The sequence below is a fragment of the Dipodomys spectabilis genome, unplaced genomic scaffold (assembly GCF_019054845.1).
Source record: "Dipodomys spectabilis isolate Male_0828 unplaced genomic scaffold, ASM1905484v1 ptg000075l, whole genome shotgun sequence".
Classification (NCBI taxonomy): Eukaryota; Metazoa; Chordata; class Mammalia; order Rodentia; family Heteromyidae; genus Dipodomys; species Dipodomys spectabilis.
This window is the reverse complement of record NW_024870752.1, coordinates 11,044,776-11,069,524: the sequence shown is the minus strand read 5'-3', so window position 1 is coordinate 11,069,524 and position 24,749 is coordinate 11,044,776. Positions and strand designations below refer to the sequence as shown.

At 38.9% G+C, this 24,749-nt stretch overlaps 1 protein-coding gene across 1 annotated transcript in view; it reads left to right on the top strand.

Moving 5' to 3' along the window:
• Uggt2 (UDP-glucose glycoprotein glucosyltransferase 2) overlaps nucleotides 1-24,749 on the top strand; it is a 99,617-nt gene that overhangs the window by 39,735 nt on the left and 35,133 nt on the right. The window contains exons 16-22 of the mRNA XM_042682695.1: nucleotides 1,297-1,422; nucleotides 5,110-5,274; nucleotides 5,570-5,693; nucleotides 5,769-5,867; nucleotides 8,431-8,537; nucleotides 22,890-23,096; nucleotides 24,580-24,711. Coding sequence (XP_042538629.1) covers nucleotides 1,297-1,422; nucleotides 5,110-5,274; nucleotides 5,570-5,693; nucleotides 5,769-5,867; nucleotides 8,431-8,537; nucleotides 22,890-23,096; nucleotides 24,580-24,711 — 960 coding nt within the window. The remainder of the gene's footprint in view (nucleotides 1-1,296; nucleotides 1,423-5,109; nucleotides 5,275-5,569; nucleotides 5,694-5,768; nucleotides 5,868-8,430; nucleotides 8,538-22,889; nucleotides 23,097-24,579; nucleotides 24,712-24,749) is intronic.

The following is a 24,749-nucleotide window of genomic DNA, read 5'->3' as shown; positions in this document are numbered from 1 at the left end:
TTTAGATGACTTTGCCTTTAAATTAGAATATCATTTGTACCAGTACTGGGGCACTAGCCCCTAGCTGAAGGCAATAATAATGAAGTAAATTTGGATTAACATGAATATTTTGAATTGAGCTATTCAAATGCTGAGTGCTAGTGGCTCACACCTATCATTTTAGCTATTCAGGAGGCTGAGATATCAGGATTGTGGTTCAAAGCCAGCCTGGGCAGGAAAGGACATAAGACTCTTGTCTCCAATTAATTACCAAAAAAGCCAAAAGTAGAACTGTGGCTTCAGTGATAGCAAAAAAGCTCAGGGACAGGGGCTGGGAAGGTGACTCAGTGGTAGAGCGCTTGCCTTGCATGCATGAGGCCCTGGGTTCGATTCCTTAGCACTACATAAGCAAAAAGAAAAAAGCCAGAAGTGGTGCTGTGGTTCAAGTAGTAGAGCACTAGCCTTGGGCTGAAGAGCTGAGGAACAGCGCCCAGGCCCAGAGTTCAGGCCCCACGACCAGACCCTCCCCCCAAAAAAAAAAAAGTTCAGGGACAGCACCTAGGCCCTGAGTTCAAACCCCAGGACTAGTATACACACACACACACACACACACACACACACACACACACACACACACACACACACACTACCTCATATCATTTGTATTTACTACTTACACACACACATACACATACACACACACACACACACACACACACACACTACCTCATATCATTTGTATTTACTACTTATTCTTTTTGCCTGTGAAATTCTCTCCCAGGTATGTGTTAATGCTAACCCAGGGTTCATTTTACATCTTAGCTGACTCATTGCCTTCCGTCCTGGGGCAAAGCCAGTCCCCCTTTCTTCATAGCTACCGTAGCACTTGGGTCATTGTAGAGGTGCAATAACTACTTGTTAACAGAAGAGATGAAGAAATACAAAAGGAAAGAAAATAAAATAGCCTATATTCAGCAAGTATGTTAGAACATTTAAGACTGGGAGAATATGGACACAAAATGTAGTAAAGACAGGGATTTTTTTGAAGAAAATAAACCATTCTTCTATTAAGAATCAAGTTTGATCAAAATAGAATACAACATAAATTTGTCATATTTTTGAAATCTAGTTTCAGAATATGTTTGTACTATTTTTAAAAGAATGTATTATAGGCTTAAAATTATTTATCTGCATTTATATATAGTTAGTATCCTGAAGATGTGCAAACTATAAAATATGACCTTTACAAAGCTAGTTACATGCTATGAAAAAAAACTAATTACTATAAAAAAGATTATAATATTTTTATTTCTACAGATGTACCAAAAAGTGAAGGATCTGCTCACTGTAGACAATGTGAAGAGTGTTCTTCAGAATAAATTTCCTCATGCTAACATTGGAGATATTTTGGGAACTAACTCCAAATATGATAAAGAAAGAATGGTAAGTTGGGGCATTATGTAAAATGAAATAAGCCAGGCACAGAATGATATGTCAATATTATCCTAATGAAAGATACTTAACAGAGAGAGAAATGAGTAAGTGAAAATAAATGTGATTATAGCCTCCAAGAGTATCAATATCAATCTCGTAGGAAGAAGGTTCATGACAAATAAAATGAACAGATTGCTTATTTTAAAAAGAACAACAATAACAGTGTAAGTGGAGCACACACCAGGAACACTGGATTATAACAAAAATAAATACTGCCTGACCTCGCTCATCTGTGGAATCTAAAAATGTGGCTCTTTTCCTAAGTGTGGGTTTTATAGATTGTAACAACAGAGTGAATACAGTGGCTGTTAGCAGAGGTGCAGGGTAGGAAGACTGAGGAATGTGAGTTAGATCAAGGCACAAGCTGGTAGGCCTTTGGGAAAAGTACGGGCAAGAGCAAAAAATGTGCACATCTGAGTTATTCAGGGCCAATGCAAGATGAAATGCTGTCCAGGGTGACTCCCGAACTTCAGTTAAACAATGGACTGCAAGAGAGATGATGCCTTTGGCAAGACTGGTAGGAATGCAGAGCAGACATACCGAGAGAGAAGATCACACATATACAATTAGATACACATGTCTATAGACAAGTGAGGTAAAAGTATAAAATCTTATCACTAGCTTACGGAATGAGTAGGTAAGTGATAGAATAGTGGCAGAAAGAGATTCTGTAGTTCTAGCAGGGACTTCTTTTTATAAAGGTCCAAAATCCCATGTATTTAACTGCTAGCATATTGCCCATAAACATCTAAGACAAAAAGTATCTAAAACTAAGCCCATCATCATCTTCCTATTACCCCATTCACCCAGACCACCCCTGCTGGAAGCCTAGTCATAAACTACATCTTTCCTTCATACAATAGAATATAAATTGTGTCTGTTCCACCCTTTAAGTATTTTTGCTTGTCGTGGGGCCTGAACTCTGGGCCTGGGCGCTGTCCCTCAGCTCTTCAGCTCAAGGCGAGCACTCTACCGCTTGAGCCACAGCACCACTTCTGGTTTTCTAGTGGTTTATTGGAGATAAGAATTTATGACCCAGCAATCCCACTTTTGGGCATTTACCCAAATGTTTACAAACAAGTCCACACTAAAGCTACCAGCACAACAGTGTTTATTGCAGAATTATTTACTATAGCTAAGATATGGAACCAACCCAAATGCCCCTCAGTAGATGAATGGATCAAGAAAATGTGGTATATATACACAATGGAATTCTATGCCTCCATCAGAAAGAATGACATTGCCCAAACATTTGTTAGGAAATGGAAAGGCTTGAAAAAAAATATATTAAGTGAAGTAGGCCAAGCCCAAAGAAACATAGGTCCCATGGTTTCCCTTATTTGCAATATCTAGTATATGTATGAGTCAAGCAGAAAAGGTCAGATAAGGTGATATTAGGGAAATGAACCCTAAGATATATATTCAAATGTTTTTTTTTTCATGTGACTGTTTCTAACGCATGTATAAGATTATTTCTTTGTTGCTTTGTATGTCCCTCCCCCACAGTATAACCCGTGCTTTTACTGTATTTGATGAAGGGGAAAAACAAGTCGTTTAAATGGGGATACAGGTGGACTCATTGCAACAATGAGAAGTACAAGACGTTATGTTGAAAACGAACTTTACAACTTTGGTGGGGGGGGGGGAGGATTGGGGGGGCAGGGAGAGGATGGGAAGGGATGGGAAGGGGAAACAAAGGAGGAGGCTACAATGCTTGATAAGAAATGTACTCATTATCTTGCCCATATAACTGTAACCCCTCTGTACGGTATTTTCACAATAAAAAAATTTAAAAAGAGTCTCACAGTGGGGAGGGGAAGGGAAACAAACAAAATGTGTAATGAGATGTACTTGACACGATTTTGAAAAACAAACTTTACAATTTAGGCGGGGCGGGTGGGGGAGGGAGTGTAGTTGAAGAGATGGTAGATAAGGGATTGTAGGGGGAAAACAAAGGAGGAGGCAACAATGCTTAATAAGAATTGTACTCATTGCCTTGCTCATGTAACTATAACCCTCTGTACAGTATTTTCACAAGAAAAACTTATTTAAAAAAGAGAAAAATGGATATAAATAATTTTTTTTAAAATAGAGTCTCCCGGACTTTCCTGCCCGGGCTGGCTTTGATCAGCCTCTTGAGTGGCTAGGATTATAGGCGTGAGCCACCAGCTTTGGGCCCTTTTTATTCTTTTTAAAATAAGCAATCTGTTCATTTTATTTGTCATGAACCCTCTTCCTACGAGATTGACATTGATACTGTTGGATGCTATAATCACACTTATTTTCACTTACTCATTTTTCTCTCTCTCTGTTAAAGTATATTTCATTAGGACAGTATTCACATATCTATCATTCAGTGTACTCATAAGCTTAATACATAATAAGTTTCCAATAAGTGCAAATGTACAGCAGTACTTAGGAGTCTAAACTCTTGGCCAGTCAGATCTGAGTACAAGTTCTGATCCTAAAAGATAGTAGCTATGGGACATTGGAAGTGATTTAATCCCTGTTTCATTCTATGCAAACTAGTTGTAATGGCACTACAGATTAAATTCCAAAAGCTTCTGGAATCTGTTAAACATTACTCTGGTTTTGGATAGGAATACACAACTGATTGCATGTAGTTTATTACATAATCTAAAAGCTGAAATTGACACATTTCTTTTCCCATTTCATTTAAGAATACTTAACCAGTATTTAGTTTCCTGGACTACTTATAAGAATATTAGCTATCATAACAACTGTAGTACTTAGTATTGAATATAAATGACTGAGTTGCTTAGTGACTCCTTGTTATCCTTAAATTATATCCAGATGTTGAGGACCTCTTGCTATGAGTTCTAACTAAACCCCTGTGCCCCTGTATCTGACAGGTCTTCCCTGTAGATCATAGCCCATGTTTAGTTGCCATTGCCTAAACACATCTCACTTTCCTTCTGGTTCTTGCAATACTGTATCTTCACTTGGAATACCTTTCTATACTTGATCATCCTGACAGTTACATTCACCCTTTAATGTTTTCAGTGTCCCTAACAGGTGCCTTCTCTGACCCCCTTCTTCATACTCAAGCTTGGTGAGATTCTCCTTTAATGGGCCCCCTTGGGACTTCGTACATGCCTTGAGATTTTGTTTGTAGTTACATGAACCCTGTAGGGAAGACTTTCAGTTCTGTACTCACTGGGTATCATCAAATGCTGGTGGCAAGATTCAATATGTATTAAATTAATGAATACAAGAATAAAATAAATTTCTGGTACAAATAGAGGTTCTGGATTTAAATAAATGTCAGGCTATATCAAGGGTCAGGAAGACCAATCTACTGTGCATTTTTTTGTGGGTAAAGTGTGTTGTATATGTCTTCTTTTCTACTCTTATGACCAGAAGTGAGTCATAATGACAAAAACTGGACAAAGCCTAAAATATTTATAGTCTAAGCCCTTTACAGAAAAAGTTTCCTGACTCCTGTTCTATGTAAATACATTATTTTCCTTTTCATAGTAATTGGGAAAGACATATAAAATTAACAAAATTGACCTTTTATGCCAAGTAGAAATGTTACAATGTCTCTTTATTTTTCCTTTAAATTAATTTTCAAATAGCTATATTTTGTTTGACACTGATATTTTTTATGAATAGGCAGGAAGCAGCTTTTATAAAATGACTGGATTAGGTCCTTTGCCTCAAGCTCTTTATAATGGTGAGCCTTTTAACCTTGAAGAAATGACTATTAAAGATCTAGAAGTGGCTATTCTTCACAAGATGATGGATACATCTGTTTATTTGCAAAGAGATGTCTTTATGGTAAGTAAGCATGTTGAAGAAAATTCATGAATGGCATTTATAAATGAGTCATTTTATATTTTTTAACAGCATGTTATCTAAAAATTTCTTATCCTGATCATTTAATCATGATTTTAAAATAATTAAATTTATCTCGTGTACTGGAAAGAAAATATTTATTATGGTAATCCTAAATCACATGCTGTGTATTGATTTATTTTAGATTAATTCCTAATTAATTAATTAATTTCACATTATTTTAAAATATGCATTGAAGTTGCCTATTTTGTTTAAATAATATTTTTGTTATTTTCAGGGTATATTAAATGATCAAATGAATGCAATTGATTTCCTAATGAATAGGAATAATGTTGTACCCCGTATAAATTCCTTGATTTTGGACTCTACATATCAGTACATTAATTTAATATCTACATCAGGTAAAATAACTCTCCATTTGTTGAACAAATATTTGTTGTGAATGCTTCAGTAATTCAGTATTGTTTTTTTTCCAGTAACTGCTGATATTGAAGATTTCTCTACTTTCTTTTTCTTGGATTCACAAGATAAGACTACTGTAATTGCAAAGAACATGTATTATTTAAACCATGAAGGTAATTAAGCTTGTATTTTCTGGGACTGCTTCCTAAAGTAATAAAAACTTGGAATTTTAATAAGGTGCTTGCATAATAAATTTTATTATGTTTCTGTTTTTGATTAGAGTCCTGGGTTTCACTTTAACAGTTGATAATTTCTTAAAATTTAAAGACTGTCATGAGGAAATTGTGTTTCTTATTCTCACTAATCACCCAGAAAGGTTCATCTTGCCTTCTTGCTTTGTTTTTTTAGTAAGATATTCCATTTTCACCTTTTTAAGAAAATAATGAACCCATCTCAATGCTATGTAAACAGCATTAATAAATATGCAATTCTGGGATCAAAAGAGAGAATGATTTCCCTGCATTATGATTAAACAAAATCCAGATGTGTTTCTTAAATTGAATTTCATGACCGGAAGAAGAAAGACTTAAATCAATAACATTTGGAAATAAAAGATTTAATCTAAACCTAGCAGGGATCACAGATATGTCAGGGTGCAAATAATTGTTGAAATAAATAGAAAATGAATAGAATTTGGTTAGTTTATGCTTTGCTTTGCTTTATTTGGCCTGATTTTGCTTGCTCAGTTAATAAGACACCAATAATTAAAAAGTAAGAGAAGCTGTTTTGGTCTCAGTAGATCAGCAGTGAAATGCTAAGAGTCAGAGTGGTCTAAAGTTTCCATCATTATGTTACTTGTACATAGGAGAAAAATGGAAATAAAAAAATGACACAGTTTAGCCGGGCACTGGTGGCTCACGCCTGTAATCCTAGCTACTCAGGAGGCTGAGATCTGAGGATCGCCGTTCAAAGCCAGCCCAGGCAGGAGAGACCCTGAGACTCCTATCTCCAATAAACCACCAGAAAACCGGAAGTGGCGCTATAGCTCAAGTGGTAGAGCGCTCGCCCTGAGCTGAAGAGCTGAGGGACAGCTCCCAGGCCCAGAGTTCAAGCCCCACGGCCGACCAAAAAAAAAAAAAAAATGACACAGTTTTTAAGAATACTATACAGTAGATTCAATCCCAATTTCAACCTGATGGCCTCTGGATTACTTTCTAACAGATTCCATGTATTTTTGATCATTTAGTTTTATGTTTTTTCTATAAGGAATCCAACAAGGAATAAAATATAATACAGTTCTACCTTTTGGCAACTGTGTCAAGTAAAGACAAAAGGAGTCAGATCAGGATCTGATTTGTATTTTAAAAATGCCCTTCAGGCATCACCTGTAACTAATACCTTTGGTTAAACCTATTACAAAGTAAAAGATATTAGCTAAGAATCTTTTTTCCTCTTATCTATACTTCTGTGATAAAAATATATAATTTTGAGAATTTACTGAGCACTTTTTAAATATTTCTTGTTTACTAGCTGTGATGGCACAAGTGCTAACAGTAAAGAAGAATTGGAATTCTTTTATTTTTCTTCCTTAAAAATTAGGGTACTAGCTGGGCTCTGGTGGTTCACACTAGTAATCCTAGCTACTCAGGAGGCTGAGATGTGAGGATCACAGTTCAAAGCCAGCCCTAGCATGAAAGTCCATGAGACTCATCTCCAATTAACTACCAGAAAACTGGAAGTGGCTCTGTGGCTCAATTTGTAGAGCACTCACCTTGGGCTGAAGAGCTGAGGGACAGCACCCAGAAGAGTTCAAGCTCCATAACTTACCCCCCCCCCAAAAAAAAATTAACCTTATTCTGAAAGCTGCATGTGGTCAGGTTCTCCAAAACCCAGGGGTGGGTGGTAGAATAGAATCAAAGCTATCCTCCTTCTTGTGTTTTATTTTTTCTCTCATTATTAAAGCCATTTTATAGTTTCATATTATTGACTATGTTAATAGCTATAAATTCAGATTTATTCAAGAAGAAAGGTTTTGGTAGAATAAACTGTTTATTATTTTAAATCAGCAACCTGGTATAAGGGCCTGATTTCTATGTGTTTTGATTACAGCCAGACAAGTATTTCATGTGTTGTGACCTGATATTTCATGAAATTGTATTTATCTCACTGTGTGCCAGAATTGAAAATGTTTTGTTTCTGTAGATTCTAAATTTTTTTAATTTTACTGTGAAGAGAATTTTATTATTATTGGTAGAATAAATGATATAAGTTAGACTAAGTTAGTGATAACAAGGAATCAGTGAACTATATGCTAATATCATATTTGCATTTTCTGTAGCCACTACTAAGTTTGTCTTTTTTTACATACATGTAAGTATAAATTGGTCTAAATACAGTTTTTTTCACAACTGTATCTACAAGGTAGTATTCCTTACCAATGCTAGAACAATGAAAACCATTGAAGAGTTTCTGTACTGATAAGAAAATAACCCACTGTCATGTTTCTTGAGGACTGTTCACTCAGTACCTGTTTATATCAAGCAATACAATGAACTACTTTTCTAGCATTTTTATATGAATTTTCCATAATGAATCCACAAACATGCATTATTTTAGAATTATTTACATTTTCAGAATAATCTACAATACTATTTTTGTATGTTTTTCTAACTGCATATGTTTCCTTCCTTTGATTTTGGAAATAATTCATTTTATTTGCCTATTTGAAAATTTCAGATGATGATGAGGATGAGAAGGTGGTTTCTGCAGTCACTCTGTGGCTTATTGCTGACTTTGATACACCCTCTGGAAGAAAACTGCTTTCTAATGCAATAAAGCACTTGGCAAGTACATAATCTTCCTATACACAATTTGTTGCAGGGTAAGGAAAATAGTATGAAGAACATATATTAATTTTTTTCCTTCTCTATGTTGAAATTTTAATTAACTTGATTAGAATGTGTGCTGAGGAGACTATGTCAGTAGTTCAGTCAGTTTCATATAAAATAGGAAACTTCCCCAAAAGAAAACCTGCTGTCTTCGTGACTCAATCTGCCTGTGGTAGCTCATGTGTTAGACACAGAAGTGTGTGGTTACACAGATTATTATTTAGAGCTCTCCACTACCTCAGTGAAGCCAAATCTACTTTTCTTTTAAATCGAGTAACTTGTAATAAGAATTTTTTGTCACATAGTTAGACAGTACTTTTCAATTATGGAAGAAAAACTTAAGTAAATTTACTTACCAACAATATTATAAGGTTTTATCATAACCTCAGTTTTTCCTGTTACTAGATAATCTTAAACAAATATACTTAAGGAGATTATTTTTATAGTTATTTAGAAGTATTTTTAATTAATGCCTGAATCTCTATGGGAACATAGATTTATATGTATATAATTTTTTAAAACTCCTAAAAATAAAAACTAAAATATTTTATATATTTACTTTTTATATTAGCCAAGTATAAATTTACTGCTACAGCCAGGCACTGTAAGCTCACTTCTGTAATCTTAGCTACTCAGGAGGCTGAGATCTCAGGATCGCAGTTCAAAGCCAGCCTGGGCAGAGAAGTCCGTGACACTCTTTTTTTTTTTTTTTTTTTGTCGGTCGTGGGACTTGAACTCTGGGCCTGGGCGCTGTCCCTCAGCTCTTCAGCTCAAGGGGAGCGCTCTACCACTTGAGCTACAGCGCCACTTCCGGTTTTCTGGTGGTTTATTGGAGATAGGAGTCTCAAGGTCTCGCCTGCCCGGGCTGGCTTTGAACCGCGATACTCAGATATCAGCCTCCTGAGTAGCTAGGATTACAGGCGTGAGCCACCAGCACCCGGCTATCCGTGACACTCTTATGTCCAATAAATCACCAGAAAATCCGGAAGTGGCGCTGTAGCTCAAGTGATAGAATGCTAGGCTTGAGTTGAAGAGCTGAGGGATAGTGCTCAGGCCCAGAGTTCAAGCCCTATGACCGACCAAAAAAAAAAATTACTGCTACATAGAAAATTACCCCATATGTTACTGTGTAAAGCAGTGAACATTTATTTTTTCATCTGTTTCTGAGGTTAGGAATTCAAATACAACTTAGCTAAGTGGTTATGACTTAGGGCCTTGAATGAGGATGTGTGAAGATTCTGTCTTCAGTGCATTCATCTTAAGTCTTGGCTAGAACAGACACTGTTAGAGCACCTCATTCCATTGTCACATAAACATCTATTTGGTGTTGATTTTTCAATCCTCACAACATACTGGGCTGTAATGGCTCTTGTCTGGAATCCTAGCTACTCGGGAGGCTAAGACATGGTAAATCTGGACCAAGGTTTGAAGCCAGCTAGCACAGAAAAGTCTGTGAGACTCTTGTCTCCAATTAACCAGCAAAATGCACAGACAGAAGTGGCTTAAGTGGGAGAATACCAGCCTTGAGTGAAAAAAAACAAGTAGAGTGAGTTTAAGCCCTGGCACGCACACACGCTCCTCACATCGTACAACATGACAGTTGGCCTTCCTCAGAATAAGTGGTAAAGCCTCAAAAGTGACAAAGTATTTTTCTGTTTGTTGTTCAGGTTGTTTCTCTTCACTATTAGAAAAGCTCATACAAACTCATTCGTACCAGGAGGTGAGGATCACTGGGGCCACTTTAGAGTCTGACTAACACATTAGGAATAAATAATATATTTTAAAGAAAACATTGTAACATTTGTAGAAGTATTTTTTTGTTTTGTTTTTTTTTTGTTGTTTTTTATTTTAAAGATACTATACAAAGGGTTACAGTTACATGAGTGAGGTAATGAGTACACTTCCTCTTGAACATTGTTACCACCTCCATTGTTTTCCCCCTACCATCCCCTCCCTCCCTCCCTTCCCCGAGGTTCTTTTTTTTTTTTTTTTGATTGTGATTAAGTGATTACATAATTTCTGGAAATTCACAGTATTGTGGAATAATGATGCTCATTTAAAGTCACAAGTTCATTCTAACTTTCCTGGAGCAAATTGTCTATCACACTCTGTAATACATAACGGTGTTCACATGTTATATGCCATATATGTGATCAGCAGCATGGGGATATTTAGTAGTGGTTCAACCAGATGAGTGGGAGTTCTTTGTTTCTTAAGTCCTGTTAGTTTTGTCATATCACCTAACATTTTGGATTTAGCATCCACTTATAAGGGAGACCATGTACTGTTTGTCTCTTCCTTCTTGGCTAACCTTGCTCAACATGATTCCTTCTAGCTCCATCCATTTCCCTGCAAATGCCATTATTTTGTCATTTCTAATGGCTGCATAATATTCCATTGTGTATAGATACCACAATTTTTGGATCCATTCATCTGTGGTGGGGCATCTAGGTTGTTTCCATATCCTGGCTATTGTGAACAGTGCTGCAATAAACATGGAGGTGCACGTGTCCTTGTGTATTGGTTCCTGTTGTTCAGGGTAGATGCCTAGAAGTGGTATGACTGGGTCGTAAGGGAGGTCAATCTTTAGCTTTCTAAGGACCCTCTAGACTGCTTTCCAAAGTGGTTGTATAAGTGTACATTCCCACCAGCAGTGTAATAGGGTTCCTCTTTCTCCACATCCCCTCCAGCATTTGTCGTTGGCTGATTTGTGGATGTGGGACATTCTGACTGGGGTAAGGTGGTATCTCAGGGTTGTCTTTATTTGCATTTCCTTCACCACCAGGGATGATGAACATTTCCTCATGTGTTTCTTTGCCATTTTTATTTCTTCATTTGAGAAGTCCCTCTTTAGTTCCCTTGCCCATTTAGTAATTGGTTTGTTAGGTTTGGGAGGGATTAGTTTCTTGAGTTCCCTGTATATACAGGATGTTAACCCCTTGTCTGATATATTGCTGGTAAATATTTTTTCCCAATTAGTTGGTTGTCTTTCTAGCTTAGTTGCGATAGATTTAGCTGTGGAGAAGCTTTTTATTTTAAGGTAGTCCCATTTGTCGAGTCTCTCTCCAACTTGTTGTGACTCTAGGACTCTGTTCAGGAAGTTCCTTCCTGTGCCTATTAGTTCAAGTGTCTCTCCTACTCTGTCCTGCAGTAGTTTCAGAGATTCAGGTTTAATGTTAAGGTCTTTAATCCATTTTGAGTTGATGTTGGTGCATGGTGATAGGCTGGGGTCCACTTTTAGTTTTCTGCATGTGGCTGCCCAGTTTTCCCAGCACCAGCGGTTGAAGAGGCTGTGTTTCTTCCATTGTATGTCTTTGGCTCCTTTGTCGAATATCAGCTGGCTGTAGCCCTGTGGATTTATTTCTGGATCTTCTATTCTGTTCCATTGGTCTTCGGGTCTGTTTTTGTGCCAGTACCATGCTGTCTGGGTTATTATAGCTCTGTAGTAGAGTTTGAAGTTCGGCATGGATAGCCCTCCCATATTGTCTTTATCCCCTAGAATTGTTTTGGCTATTCTAGGTCTTTTGTTGTTCCATATGAATTTTTGGACTGTTTTCTGTATTTCAGTGATGTACGTCATTGGGATTTTAATAGGAATTGCATTGAATTTGTATATTAGTTTTGGAAGTATTACCATCTTTACTATATTAAGTCGGCCTATCCAGGAGCATGGGAGATCTTTCCATTTCCTAGTGTCTTCTGCAATTTCTTTCTTTAACTTTTTATAGTTCTCATTAAATAGTTCTTTTACATATTTGGTTAGGTTAATTCCTAAATATTTTATTTTTGGGGAGGTTATTGTGAATGGGGTTGCTCCCTTTATTTCCCTCTCTTCCTGTACATTATCAGTGTATAGGAAGGCAACTGATTTTTGTGGGTTTATTTTGTATCCTGCTATTTTGCCGAAGTGATTTATGATTTCTGAGTTTGGGGATGGAGTTTTTGGGATCGTGGAGGTATAGTATCATGTCGTCTGCAAAAAGGGATAGTTTAACTTCTTCTTTCCCTATGCAGATCCCTTTAATGTCTTTTTCTTGCCTTATTGCCCTGGCTAAGGGTTCTAGGACTATATTGAAGAGGAGTGGAGACAGTGGGCATCCTTGCCTTGTTCCTGATTTTAGGAGAATTGGTTGTAGCTTTTCCCCATTAAGTATAATATTGGCTATTGGTCTGTCATAAATGGCTTTTATTGTTTTTAGAAATGTTCCTTCTATTCCTATTTTCTCCAGAGCTTTTAGCATGAATGAATGTTGAATTTTATCAAAGGCCTTTTCTGCATCTGTGGCCATAATCATGTGATTCTTGACCTTGGCTCTGTTGATATGTTGGATTACATTTATTGACTTACGTATGTTAAACCATCCCTGTGTCTCTGGGATGAAGCCTACCTGGTCATAGTGTATTATTTTTTTTATGTGTTTCTGGATTCTGTTAGCTAGAATCTTGTTAAGGATCTTTGCATTTGTGTTCATCAAGGAAATTGGCCTGTAACTCTCCTTTTTGGTTGGGTCTTTGCCTGGTTTGGGGATGAGTGTGATATTGGCTTCGTAGAATGAGTTTGGGATAGCTCCCTCCTTCTCTGTTTCTCTGAAGAGCTTGAGGAGTATGGGTATTAGTTCTTGTTTAAAGGTCTTATAGAATTCTGCTGTGAATCCATCTGGTCCTGGGCTTTTTTTTGTTGGAAGACTTTTGATAGCTTCCTGTATCTCATTATAGGATATTAGCTTAACTTCTTCTTTGCTCAGTTTGGGCAACTTGTATTTCTCTAAAAATGCATCCATTTCTGCCAGATTTTCTTCCTTTAGAGAGTATAGCTTTTTTTTTTTTTAATTTTATTTTATTTTATTTGAGAACATACTGTACAGAGGGGTTACAATTACGTGGGCAGGATAATGCATACATTTCTTACCAAGCATTGCAGCCTCCTCCTTTGTTTACCCTTCACCTCCCTTCCCAGCCTCCCCCCTCCCCCCCACCCAATCCTTCCCCCCCTCCCCCCCCACACCGACATTGTAAAGCTCGTTTTTGACATGACATTTTGTACTTCTCATTGTTGCAACAGGTCCACCTGAATCCTTAAACGACTTGTTTGTCCCCATCTCCTCCACAAGTTATACTGACATCAAATATAGTGAAAGCGGGGGTTACACTGTGGGGGAGGGACATACAAAGCAACAAAGAAATAATTAGAGAATATAGCTTTTGAAAGTAGTCTGTTAGAATTGTTTGGATATCTTGGGTGCGTGTTGTGATGTTTCCCGTGGCATCCCTAATCCTATTAATATGGGTTTCCTCTCTTCTTTTTTTAATTAATCTTGCCAACGGGCCATCAATTTTGTTTATTTTTTCAAAGAACCAGCTTTTTGTTTGGTTTATTTTGGTTATGGTTTTCTGATTTTCTATTTGGTTAATCTCTGCTCTTAATTTGGTTATCTGGCTTCGTCTAGTAGCTTTAGGTCCCATTTTTTCTTGTTTTTCTAGCTGTTTTAATTGCAACATGAGATTATTTACTTGGTCTGTCTCCATTCTCTTGATGTGGGCACTGAGGGCAATAAATTTGCCCCTCAGGACTGCTTTTGCTGTGTCCCACAAGTTTCTTTGTGAGGTGTTTTCATTTTCATTGAGTTGTAGGAAATGCTTTATTTCTTCTCTGATCTCTTCTGTTACCCAGGCCTTGTTAAGGAGTGTGTTGTTCAATTTCCATGTATTAGAGAAATTTCTGCGGTATGCTTTGTTATTGAGAGCTAGCTTGATTCCACTGTGGTCAGATAGGATACAGGGGATTATGTCGATCCCTTTGTATTTGCTTAAGTTCCTTGCATGAACTATGATATGGTCTATTTTGGAGAAAGTTCCATGAGCTGCTGAGAAGAATGTGTACTGTGTTGTTTTAGGGTGAAATACTCGGTAGATGTCAGTTAATTCCGCTTGAAGTATGGCCTCACTTAATTCGGTAGCTTCTTTGCCAATCCTCTGGTTGGTAGACCTGTCCTTTGGTGAGAGTGGCGTGTTAAAGTCTCCTAGTATTATCGTATTGGGATCTATTTTATTCTGTAAGTTTGAGAGCATTTGTTTAACATATCTGGGTGCACCAATATTTGGGGCATATAAGTTGATGATGGTTATATCCTCCTCTTGGATTGTTCCCTTTATTAATATGTAGTGTCCGTCCTTGTCTTTCTGTACTGATTTTAATGAAAAGTTTATTTTGTCAGATATCAGGATAGCTACACCTGCTTTCTTATTGGGGGAATTTGATTGGTAGATCCTTTTCCACCCCTTCACTCTGAGTTTGTTTGTATGTTTGGCTGAGAGGTGGGTCTCCTGAAGGCAACAGATGGATGGGTCTTGTTTTCTGATCCAGTCCTCAGTTCGTTTTCTTTTAATTGGCGAATTCAGCCCATTTATATTAAGAGAAAGTATAGAGAGATGCATTGTTGTCCCTGCCATTCCGTTTTCCTAAGTTTATCTTCTTTCCTTTCCTCCTGTGCTTGCGCAGTTAGACTTTGAGTAATGCCTGTTTGGGGCAGGTCCCAGTTCCTGGTTGCTTTCTTCAGGTTGTGTCCCCCCCTCTTAGAATTCTTTGTAATGCTGGCTTAATGTTTATGTATTCATTTAGTTTTTCTTTGCTATTAAAAGTTTTCAGTTCTCCATCGAATGTGAATGCTAGCTTTGCCGGGTATATCAGTCTGGGTTGGCAGTTATTGGCTCTCAGGGCTCGTATGGTGCTTTCCCAGGCTTTTCTTGCATTCATTGTTTGTGTGGAGAGATCTGCAGTGATTCTAATTTTTTTCCCGTTGTAGTATAGCTCCTTCTTCATTTTTGCTGCATGCAGGATTGTTTCCTTATTATTCAGATCTAACATTTTTACTATAATGTGTCTAGAAGTGTTTCTCCTGGGATCTTGCTTGTTGGGTGTTCTATAAGCTTTTGTAATGTAGTTAAGATGGTCGTTTTTGAGGTGGGGAAAATTTTCATTGATTATCTTGTTAAATAGGTGTTGCATTCCCTTGCTCTGGAATTCCTCACCTTCGTCCACTCTGATTATGCCAAGATTAAATTTCTTGGCATTATCTGCTTGCTCTTGAATTTCCCTTTGGTTAATTTGAGTGATTTTTCCATATCTGTCACTTTTTGGTCCAGTTGGTGTATTCTGTCTTCTGTATCTGACACTCTACCTTCCATTTCATTCACTCTGTTGACCGTGGCTTCTATTGTGGTTTGCATGGAGGAAATGGATCCCTTTATGGATTCAATGTTGGTTCTCAGAGTACTGATCTCACCTCTCAATGAGGTGAGATCAGTATGCATTACCTCTAATTTGGCGTTTATCTCACTTCTTACTGAGGTTTGTGCAGCTTCTATTTTTGCATCCAACTTTTGTTTGATATCCTGTATATCTTTTGATAGTTCATCCTTGTGCTCTTTCAATTTCTGATCCATTTCTCGCTTTATTTCTTGAGTCATTGCCTCCAGCAACCCTTGGATGTAGCTTTTGTCTTCCATTCCTGCTTTGCTCCCACTGGGGCTCTCCCCTGCATGGCTGCTGGCTTTTGAGGTGAGCTTGCTGTCCTGGGTGGTGGTAAACCTTGTGATTTTTCTCTGTGATTTTCGCATGGGGGTTCAGGAGACTGCTCTTCAATTTTGTTTTGGTGTGTCTGTCTTTGCTTGGTTGCTGATTCTGTATTGGTAGAGAGAGTCTGTGCCTGATCTGGATTCTGTTGGGAGCCTATTTCCAGCTGCTATTCTGACTTACTTAGGATTCTCAGCTCTCTGCTGTAGATTGCTGGCAATTCCCACTTTTGGAAGGGTTGAGCAGCCTAGACTGCTTGTGTTTGCTCCTATGGGTGCTCTTGGGAAGATCAGATGCTCTGGATGCACTCTCCCAAATACTGGAGTCTGCTATGGGCTCCTGATGTGTTTTTGTTTGTTTGTTTTGGGCTGGTTGTGGGCTTGAACCCTAGGTTTGGGTGCTGTCCCTCAGCTCTTCAGCTCAAGGCTGGCACCCTACCATTTGAGCCATAGCACCACTTCTGACCCTTTTTGCTTTTGTGATGCTGAAGAATCAGGTCCAGGGCCTCATACATCCAAGACTATCACTCTATTGCTGAGCTGCCTTATCAGCCTGAGCTCCTGCTTACTATCAGGTACTGGCAGCCTGTTTGCCCAATTCCCAGCCTAGGGTATATGGGTGGAGTTTTGGTGGGGTTTGGGCTTCTCTTGTCCAGAGCCTCCAGGTCTTTTGTTGTCACAGGCGTGCTTCCCAGGGAGTGTTGTTTCCTGATTTTCTCCCCTCTGTTGAGGCGTATGCTCAGCTTTTTACTTCAGTTGGGAGGAGTTGGTTGTGTTGTTCAGGCGCCGGATCCCCGGGCCTGGTTCCGGCCCCAGCCTGGAGCGCGCTCATTAGGCCTATGCTGATGTGTATACCACCTAGGTTATGCAGCCTGGAGGACACAGTTCAAATTTCTTCTACTGTTGGTAGTCTTGACCCAGGGGCGCTGTTCCTGGCTTGGGCATTTAAGCTCCCTTCCAGGGGCACTCTTGCTCTGGCCTGGCCAGCAGAGTATGCTCCACGGGCTGGTGGAGCTCTCGGACAGTTCCCAGTTTTAGTGGGTCCTGTGGTCCGGGTGTTGGGGTAGGGAGTCTAGGTCAGGGTCTGGGGATTCCCTCCAGCTCTGGTCTCCCTTGAGGGATACACTGTCCCCTGTGGGGTACTTACCTTAGAGCTGGTTGTTTCTGTGTGGTGTAGGTCGTCAGTTGTTGTTGCAATCCGAGTTCATTTGGGGTGGTTGCGGGCTGGGTTGGGCGGTGGTGGCTCTGTGTGATTCTTTTCTGTCTCTGCCTCTATCGAAGCTGTCAACAGCGTCCACGCTCAGGCGGCTTCTTCACGGGTTGTAGAGATCCGGTGGGTCTGAGTGCGCGGGTGATCTGCAGGCAGCCCCCTGTGTCTCTGGGACCCGGGTCGTTGCAATCGCGATCGGGCGGGTGGTCTGCCGACAGGTCCCTTTGTCGCGCTGCTGGTGCCGGGCGGCTTTGGCGGGATGGAGCCTCTCTGCTCCGGTGGAAAGTGAGGGGTGGGGGTGGGATCCTCGTGGAGACTCCCGGCTGGTAGGTTTCCCTGTTCCTGGCGATCCGCTGTTCTGCAAACGGGTACCTGGTGATCTGCAAGCAGCCCCCTGTGTCTCTGGGGCTCCGGCAGCCCCCGCCGGGCTGGCTGGCCGGCGGCTTGACGCACTGCCGGGCGGCCAGTAAAGGTTGGGGGAGGGGTCTTCGCTCTTCTCTGTTCTGAAATTCTTCTTTTCCTCTCTTTCTTTTTTTGTTATTTCCCACCTCTGGTTTTTCTCTGAGTGTTCGTCTTTTTGTTGTTGTCGGTCTCTTGGGGAGATTAAGCGTTGGAACTCGAACTCTCTTTTTGGTTGGAGAGAGCTGTGGCGTTTCCCTACTGCCCCGTTGCCATCTTGGTCCCCCCTTACTTTAGAAGTATTTTTATGTGACCATGTCAAAATGCATTTGGGCTTGTCTCAATAACCTGTAGACCATCAAATTTCAAAAAAGGTTGTATTGGCTCTACAACATAGCAGTTATCTTAAAAGAAAAATTAACTTCAGCCAGCTCCAGAAGTTCTAGGAACATATTTTCTGAAAAGTTTATAAACTGCCTTTCTCCAGGAGCTACAACATGATTGGTATAACATTCACTTGACTTAATTCTAAAACTTTGAGAAGTAACATCTTAATTATTTATCTCTTTTATGAAATGTTACATAAAATGCATATGTGGCTCACACTTGTAATCCTAGCTACTCAGGTGGCTGAGATCTGAGGATCACAGTTCAAAGCGAGCCCAGGCAGAGAAGTCCCCTTGAGATTCTTATCTCTAATTAACCACTCAAACACCTGAAGTAGTGCTGTGGTTCAAGTGGTAGAGCACAAAGAGATATAGAGACAGTGCCCAGTTCCTGAGTTCAAGCCCCACAACCGACCAAAAAAAAAAAGCATTAATATTGAGAAGTAGGAATAATTTTGAATCTCAGAAAACGCTTCCTACTGGAAATGGAAGCATTGAAGAAAGGTAAACTTTGTGTAATAATTAAAATGTTCTAAAAGAGAACATTGCTGTCCCATATGACCACACTGTGAATTAGACCACACATCATTCAGACACACTCTGTCCATCAAATGCTATGTCCACACTCATTGTAAAAGCTAAGATTACTTCAAAACTGAATGCCTAAAAGGAAGAACAAAAGATGATAGACCAGTCTTACTCATGCCTATAGTTGCAAAAAGCCTAAAGAAGTAAAGAAATTAATAACCCATATGAAATTCAAAAAATTTTAGGTCATTTTTTGTAAATTATTTACATGAAAAATACATATACTCCACATAAACATTATTGTTTTTTAGCTTAAACAGGTTATCATGATGGCAGGTTAGTACATGAGTTCAGTTCCCCTGTTCAAAAAAGAATTCTTATTTGCTTGTATATGTATGTTTGTGCTTCCACTGGGGGCCAAACCCAGTGAAGCCCCAGACTTGGTAGACAAACACTGAGCCAATTGAACTGCCCTACAGCCCCTTCTGTTTTGGGTATTGTTGGAATAGGGTTGTTGTTCAGGTCATCATGGACCACAGTCCTCCAACCTCAGCCCTCCTATGTATCTGAGATGACAGGCACACACAACCAGACCTGGTCTTTTTTATTTATTTATTTATTTATTTATTTTTTGGTCAGTTGTGGGGCTTGAACTCTGGGCTTGGGCGCTGTCCCTGCGCTCTTCAGTTCAAGGCGAGCACTCTATTGCTTGAGCCACAGCACCACTTCCAGTTTTCTAGTGGTTTTTATTGGAGATAAGAGTCTCACAGACTTTCCTGCCCAGGCGGGCTTTGAACTCTGATCCTCAGATCTCAGCCTCCTGAGTAGCTAGGATTACAGGCGTGAGCCACCAGCACCCAGCCATACCTGGTCTTTTTTACTGATGGCATCTTGCTTAATTTTTGTCTGGATTGGCCTCAAAGTACTGTCATCTCAAAGTCTGCCTCCTGAGGAGCTTGAATCGAAGGTGTGAGCCACAGTACCTGGCCAAAGAATGCAATTCAAATAAAGAATAAATAAAAAATAAACCATTTTCAGTAGTATCAGAAATATAAAATAGAAATAAATGTGACAAATACATTTAAAACATTTTAGAAGAAAATACATTAATGGGAAGGTGTACCATGATCATTTAGCAAAAGAATTAATATTGTAATAAGTATGTCACCATAATTAACATATAGCATGATTGGAATCTCTGAATTTTCAATGAAAATTACCAAGTTGATTTGCAAGTTTATGTAGAGATTCCAAGGACCAATAGTAGCTAAAGTATTCTTTTGATGAGGCCTGAACTCTGGGCCTGGGCACTGTCCCTCAGCTCTTCAGCTCAAGGCTAGCACTCTACCACTTGAGCCACAGCGCCACTTCCGGCTTTTTTCTTTTTGCTTATGTGGTGCTGAGGAATCGAACTCAGGGCCTCAGGCATGCAAGGCAAGCGCTCTACCACTGAGCCACCTTCCCAGCCCCAGTTAAAGTATTCTTAAGGGAGAAAGGAGAAACAGTGGCTTTCTAGCTCTCAAGACCAGCTATCTAATTGAGAACAACTTGTTCTTAACTCAAGGATAAATATTAGAGCAATGGGGAAAAAAGAGAACACAGAAACAGAGCTGTACCTTTATTAATAACCTTGTTTGTGATTAAAAAGCCTTATAGAAGTGTAAAGATTGATTGGGCCAGGAAGGTGGCTCAGTGGTAGAGCACTTGCCTTGCATGCATGAGGCCCTGGGTTTGATTCCTCACCACCACATAAGCAAAAAGGAAAAAGCCAGAAGTGGCGCTGTGGCTCAAGTTGTAGAGTGCGAGCCTTGAGCTGAAGAGTTCAGGCCCCACGACCAGACCAAAAAAAAAGAAGAGTAAAGATTGCTCTGGAAAGTTCTCACTTTTGACATCATACAAAAAAGACATCAATTCCAAATGGACTATAGATCTAAACATAAAAAGCAAAACAATACATTCTTGAAGATAGTATAGATTATCTTTATGGCTTCAGAGTAGGGAAGGGTGTTTCAAATAGGACTTAAGACACTAAAGCCATTGGTTAAAAATATCAATAAATTGAATCACTGTACATTAAAATTAAGTACTACTTTCTGTGGAAAACAATGGTAGAGTTTAAAACAAGCCACAAAATGGAAGAAGATATCTGTGCCTATATAGTCGAAAAGTCCTGGTGGCTTAGAAACCTGTACACCACAAGGGAAAAAGATAATCCAGTAAAAAAGAGATGGTAAGACATTGGGCAGACAAATCAGAAAAGAAGCCAACAAACATATTAAAGATAGTTACTATCATTATGTGGGAAAAGCAAAGCAAAACTTCAGTACACCAGAATCATTTGATTCCACTTAAATTACGGTATAGACTGCTTATCAGTCTGTGAAGTGATGGTGCACATATTTTATTTGTAAAAATTAGAACAGCTAACCATTTTGAAAACCATTTGACTGCTTTTTGTGTGTAGAATTCTAAACTGCAAAAAACTCGATAGCCTGGATCAAAGGACATATTGATATAATAGAATTCTGTGCAATTGCCTATACTTGTTACTTTTATTGTCACTGTGATCAAACACTTGGAAAAAAAATCTTGGAAGAAGATTTAGTTAGGCTCATTGTTTTGAGGGTAAAGTTTATGAGGTCACGTGGCCCACCTGCTTTGGCTCCATTACCCATGTGACAGAGGAGAGCAGCAGACAGGAGGCAGACAATAGGAGTAGAGGAACATGTAACCCCAGAGACTCATCTCCAGTGAGCTGCCTTCCCTAACCAGGCCCTTCCTACCTTTCACCACCTTTTAACGCCATCATGTTCAGCCTTCGTGATCTAATTGTCTCAGGAAATACCATCACAGACATCTTCATTAATCTCCTAGGCAGGTCTCAATCCTAGTATGTTAATAAAATTAGCCAGTGTATTATTGCCATGGGAAATATGTCTAGGATAAGCAGAAAAGGTCAAAAGCTATGTACATATGACCATATAAGATGATGTTAAGTGAAATGAACCCTAAAATAGGGACACAAGTGGTTTTTTCTTTCTTGCTATTGTTTTATAATGTACAATGTGATTTTTTTTTTTCTTTTGTATGTTCTTCCCCCAAGGTAGAACCCCTGTGTTTGATTCCGGTGCCCTGCATCTTGTATATACATTTTTCTAATTTGGGGAGGGAAAGGGAAATAACAAAATGCTGAAATAAGGATGTAGGTTCACCCATTGTAACAATAAGATGTACAAGACACTATGTTGAAAACTAACTTTACAAGTTGGGGGCAGGAGGGAGGAGTTGAGGATGTGGGAAGGGATGGAATGGTAGGGGAAAAAAAAGGAGGGGTAACAATGCTCAATAGGAAATGTACTCATTACCTTACTCATGTAGTTATAACCACACTCTGTACAATATTTTTACAATAAAAAACATTTTAAAAAAATATAAAATTGATGAATCTTACATAAAAGGGAGTGGTAAAAAATACAAAACTAAATACTATGTGATTCTACTTTTATGAAATCCAAAATAAATGTCTAGCACTGCAGACTTAGGAAGTAAACTATAAAGAAAAGTAAATATGCCACTATCATAACTGGAAAGCTAGTGGTTGTCTTTAGAAGAGTTGGAGGGTGTGAAGGTTGCAGAAGATGTGAAATGTCCTTGCAATGCAGTCAGTGCTTGACTCCTTGATCTTGGTGGTAGTTTTATGGTAGTCTAATTCACCATGGGCGTGTGTGCGTGTGTGTGTGTGTGTGTGTGTGTGTGTGTGTGTGTGTGTGCGCACGCGCGTGCGCGCGCGCTCTGTCCCTGAGCTGCTTTTGCTCAAGGCTGGCACTCTACCACTTACGCCACTTCTGGGTTTTTTGTGTTTCTGTGGTACTGAGGAATCAAACCCAGAGATTCATTCATGCTAGGCATGCATTCTACCACTGAGCCACGTTCCCAGCCCCTTATGTATTTTTTTAATGTGTCATTTCACATACTCACAAAAAGAGACCAAACTTCTTTGTGCAAAGAGGTGAAGCAGGAGGAGTTAATGACACGAATGGTTTTCAAGCTGTTTTTAAAAAGGGCAGCATGGTGTTCAGTACAGTCATCATAGGAAGACTGACAATATAAAGTGCCATAAGGTAAAGTGAACAAGCCTACTGGGGAAAAACTCTGATTAACCGTAAAGGTATATGATCATTGGGCTTTTTAACCTATAAATGTGTTTTGCAGGAAACAAGTGTCTACAGTCGATTAGGACTTATTTTTAATCCTACATCAAAAATAAATGAAGAGAACACAGCTATTTCTAGAGGAATGTTAGCAGCCTTTCTGACACAGAAAAACAGCCCTTTAAAGAGCTTTCTCAAGAAACTGACAGAGGAAGAAACTGCTACAGCGATTTATTCTGGAGATAAAATTAAAAATTTCCTTACTGAGGTCAGTAACTATTAGTTCGAAATAATGAAGACATGTTTTCTCAAAAATATGTTAAAATACTTAATGAAAATATCAATAGGTATCAGTTGGAGATAATAACCAGTTATGTACAGAGGAAAATGATGAAAATTAAGTGATATGATTGTCAAATTTCATCTATTAACTCATGCTTCTCAAAGTTGCTGCATTCTAGTTAGGAGACAAAGAAAAACTGAGGACTAAAACATTAATCAGCTGAGCCAGTGACTTAATGCCTGTAATCTGAGCTACTCAGGAGGCTGAGATCTGAGGATCATGGTTCAAAAAAGTCCATGAGACTCTTCTCTCCAATGAACTAACTACTCAGAAAAAGCTGAGAGTGGCACTGTGGTTCAAATGGTAGACACTAGAGCCTTGAGCACAAAGAGGCTCAGGGACAGTGCCCAGGCCCTGAGTTCAAGCCCCAGAACCAACAACAACAACAAAAAACTTTATTGATCATCGCCAAGACAACTGAAATACCCTAATGATCAAGACTGATAGAGTCCCTAGTCTTTGTGGAGCTTACATTAAAATGAGAAAGACAGAAAATAAGTAGTACTAGAGAAATGTAGACCGATGAAAGAGGGTGTAAAATTTGGAGAATGCCATTTCAAACAGAGTGGTCAGAAAGGCAATTTTGCATAAAACTGAAATTGAGCCACAGGAAGTCTTGGAGGACAATGTGTTGTCCCAAACTGTCTTGCCATCTCTGAGGTATAGGTGAGTCATTCTGTCATCACTGCCAGAATGGAGGGATGATAGGGAAAGCACTGGGAGATGAGATCAGAAAAATAGCTCCAGTTAGTTTAGTCACTGGACAGCCATGGTAAGGAGCTGACAGTTTTTCTGAGCCATTGAGGAGTCTCAAGGAGAAAAGGAACCTGTAAAGATGACTCTGGATGCCAGTAAAGATTTGATCCTAGATAGATGAGGGAGAACACAGGATGAACAATTATAGTGCTACTGTTATAATCTAGGTGTCTTGGATGAGATAGTTGTGGTAGATACCAAGAACATATTATTTCTTACAACTAATCATTGGAATTAGTTGACCAATGGTATGTGAGATATGAAGATAATCTAAGATTTTGGCTGAAACTTGTAAGAAGTGTGCTTCATAATGAAGGTATGCTTGATTTTCTGTGAATGTCCATATAAATTGTGACTCTAAATGTATTTCAGTATTTAAATATATTGTTACTAAATGGTGTTTGGGAATTGGTACAATAGAATGAGGTAGGGCTTATCTATTTTAAAGACTGTTTTTCATTGAGATTCTTAAAGAATGAAAAACTATATCTGCTTATAACAAGATTTAAACATTGTAAATTACTGCAAAAAGATTCTATTTAAAATACTGTTTCCAATTAAAAGAATGGTTTTATAACCATTTATAACCATATTTAGTTTAAATTTTTATATTAATATCACTAAAAATGAGCATCTTTAAATCCTACTTCAGGAAATGGATAAGAATGCTTTTGAGAAAAAATATAACACTATTGGAGTGAATATTTTCCGAACTCACCAGTTATTCTGTCAGAGTGTGCTTCAGTTGGACCCTGGAGAGATAAGTGTGGTCAGCAATGGGAAAGTGAGTAAAACAGCAGGTGCTCTGCTTCCACAGTGACA